General features: G+C 54.4%; 1 protein-coding gene across 1 annotated transcript; it reads left to right on the top strand.

Moving 5' to 3' along the window:
• The first annotated feature begins 422 nt into the window (after window positions 1-422).
• Window positions 423-1,821, top strand: LOC148382110 (janus kinase and microtubule-interacting protein 3-like). The gene is made up of 5 exons (XM_088360857.1): window positions 423-677; window positions 798-863; window positions 925-993; window positions 1,070-1,437; window positions 1,517-1,821. The coding sequence occupies exons 1-4, from the start codon at window positions 423-425 to the stop codon at window positions 1,295-1,297; spliced, it is 618 nt and encodes a 205-aa protein (XP_088216983.1). The 3' UTR covers window positions 1,298-1,437; window positions 1,517-1,821.
• Window positions 1,822-2,210: the final 389 nt, after the last annotated feature.

Genomic DNA, 2,210 nt, shown 5'->3' with positions numbered 1-2,210 from the left:
TGGGAAAATGCGGAGAAAAGCAAATGTCATTTTCCAGTCAACCAAAGAATTTGTGGATGAAAATGACACAACATTCCAAAGCTGTCCACGCGTTTGTCTCTTCTAGAATGTCAAGTGGGTGGAGGAGAAGCAGCTGCTGCGTCAGAGCAATCAGCAGTTGGCCGAAAAGGTGACGGAAAGAAAGGCGCTGGGCGGAGTCGCTTGGCGTCACACCTGTCGGGAAGCCCCGCAGATGAGGTCTGACTGTCTTTTCAGGTCAGGCGGATGGAGGCGGAAGAAGCGCGTCTGAAAGAGCACATCCAGGATATCCGAGACCAAAACGAACTGCTTGAGTTCCGCATCCTGGAGCTGGAGGTGGGAAGACTCGCACAAGCGTGTTGAGGCCAGAGATGTGACGGACGGACGGACGGACGGACGGACGGATGCATGCCTCTGCCTTTCAGGAGAGGGAGTGGCGCTCCCCCGTCTTGAAGTTTCTGCAAGTCCGTTTCCCAGACGGCCTCAGCCCTTTGCAGATCTACTGCGAGGCCGAGGGCGTGAGCGTACGTAAGGCGTCCCTCGCAACCCTAACCTTAACCCGAGGTCCCAGAACACCTTACATTGCTCCTTGCGCCTTTCCCCCGGACATCGTCATCAGTGATCTGATGAAGAAGCTGGACATCCTGGGCTATAACGCCGTAAGTGTATGTCGAACTCCTTATGTTCGCACTCCACGAGACTCGGCGGCTCAAATGTGACTTTTGGAAGGCTTTGCGCTGAAAGAAGCTTGTTGACGCTGTGCCTTTGGGCTCTTGCAGAATCTCACCAACGAGGAGCAGGTGGTCGTGATTCACGCCAGGACCCTTCTCACCCTAGCCGAGAAGGTAACGCGCACGTCCACGCACGCTCTCGCATTCTGCTTATGTGACAGCAGCCTTTCCTCAGTGGTTAGAATACATCAAAGTGACCAAGTCAGCACTTCAACAGAAGATGTTGGACATTGAAAGTGAGAAGGTAGACAGACACGCGACATCAGCCAAGGGGAACTCCGGCAATGTGCCCCAACAATTCTGACCTTGAGCTGTGCTAGGATATGTTCTGCAAGCAGAAGGGCTACCTGGATGAAGAGTTGGACTTCAGGAAGTGTTCCATGGACCAGGCTCATAAGGTAAGCCGTCCTCAAATCTCCCGCCGGACCACTGATGGACGAGGATTGCGGCCCAGAGGATCCTGGAGCTGGAGGCCATGTTGTACGAGGCGCTACCGCAGCGGGACTGCCCCGCCACGGACGGCGAAAAAGCCAGCCACGCTGGCGTGAATGACGTGCTGACGGCGGATCAGAGAGAAGAGCTTAGGAGCGCCGTGGACCAATGGAAGCGAGCCCTGATGTGCGAGTTGAGGGAGCGCGACGCTTGCATCCTCCAAGAGAGAATGGATCTGCTGCACAGCGCGCAACAGGTAAGGGCCCAAAGCCAGCCCGGCACTTACTTGCACGCTTACTGGCTTTTGAATGCCACTTTCCATTTGTCCGTCCTAGAGGAACAAAGAGCTGAAAGAATTCATCGAAGCTCAGAAGAGACAAATCAAACAATTGGAGGAGAAGTTTCTGTTTCTCTTTCTATTCTTCTCCTTGGCCTTCATTCTGTGGCCCTAACACCAGCTGGTGAGTGAGCTCCAGCGGCACCGCACTCGACACCTCCGATACACTGCCAGCCGGTCTCAGACGTTGGCAGACGCTCCGATGCCAACGTATACCCCCCGCCACGGTGACAGAGGCACCGCGTCACACCGGCGCTCATCCAATCAGAAGGCAGGAAAAGCAAATTCACATGCAGGGCACTTTTGAACCAGAAGAGAGCGCCACAAAAAACGGTTGTTGCCCCAAACGCGCACTAAAAAGGGTCAGAATAACAAGAGTCCCACTGGCCAGCCGGGGCCACCCGTCCAGCTGTTTCTTCAGGGGGGAAAAAAATTGGAGTCACCGGTGAGTACATTTTGCATTTAGCTCTGCTTTTCTGCTTCTGTCTTCAAGTGTGTGGCATCCTGCGATCAAAGAGTCAGCCAACCCCAAAGCGGTTGACCTCAACGTCCCACCACCATGCCTACCAGAGCAGGTGACGTGATGCTTTGGACATCCTTCCGTCTCAGATGCCCAAAAGTACTCTTTGCCACATCTGCGGCAATACGGTGTCTTTTCAAAGGTGCAAATAAATCCAGCGTGGGCGGAACAC

Source organism: Syngnathus floridae, chromosome 18 (genome assembly GCF_059516105.1).
Source record: "Syngnathus floridae isolate MCC-2025c chromosome 18, RoL_Sflo_1.0, whole genome shotgun sequence".
NCBI classification, from domain to species: domain Eukaryota; kingdom Metazoa; phylum Chordata; class Actinopteri; order Syngnathiformes; family Syngnathidae; genus Syngnathus; species Syngnathus floridae.
The sequence above is the reverse complement of the archived record's forward strand: the minus strand, read 5'-3'. Positions and strand labels throughout refer to the sequence as shown.

Excerpts from the sequence above, each read along its gene's own strand:
- LOC148382110 (XM_088360857.1), top strand. The coding sequence starts at position 423 with ATGCATGCCTCTGCCTTTCAGGAGAGGGAGTGGCGCTCCCCCGTCTTG. Across the intron at positions 678-797 it reads ACATCCTGGGCTATAACGCC|AATCTCACCAACGAGGAGCA; the intron begins GTAAGTGTATGT and ends GGGCTCTTGCAG. Across the intron at positions 864-924 it reads TTCTCACCCTAGCCGAGAAG|TGGTTAGAATACATCAAAGT; the intron begins GTAACGCGCACG and ends GCCTTTCCTCAG.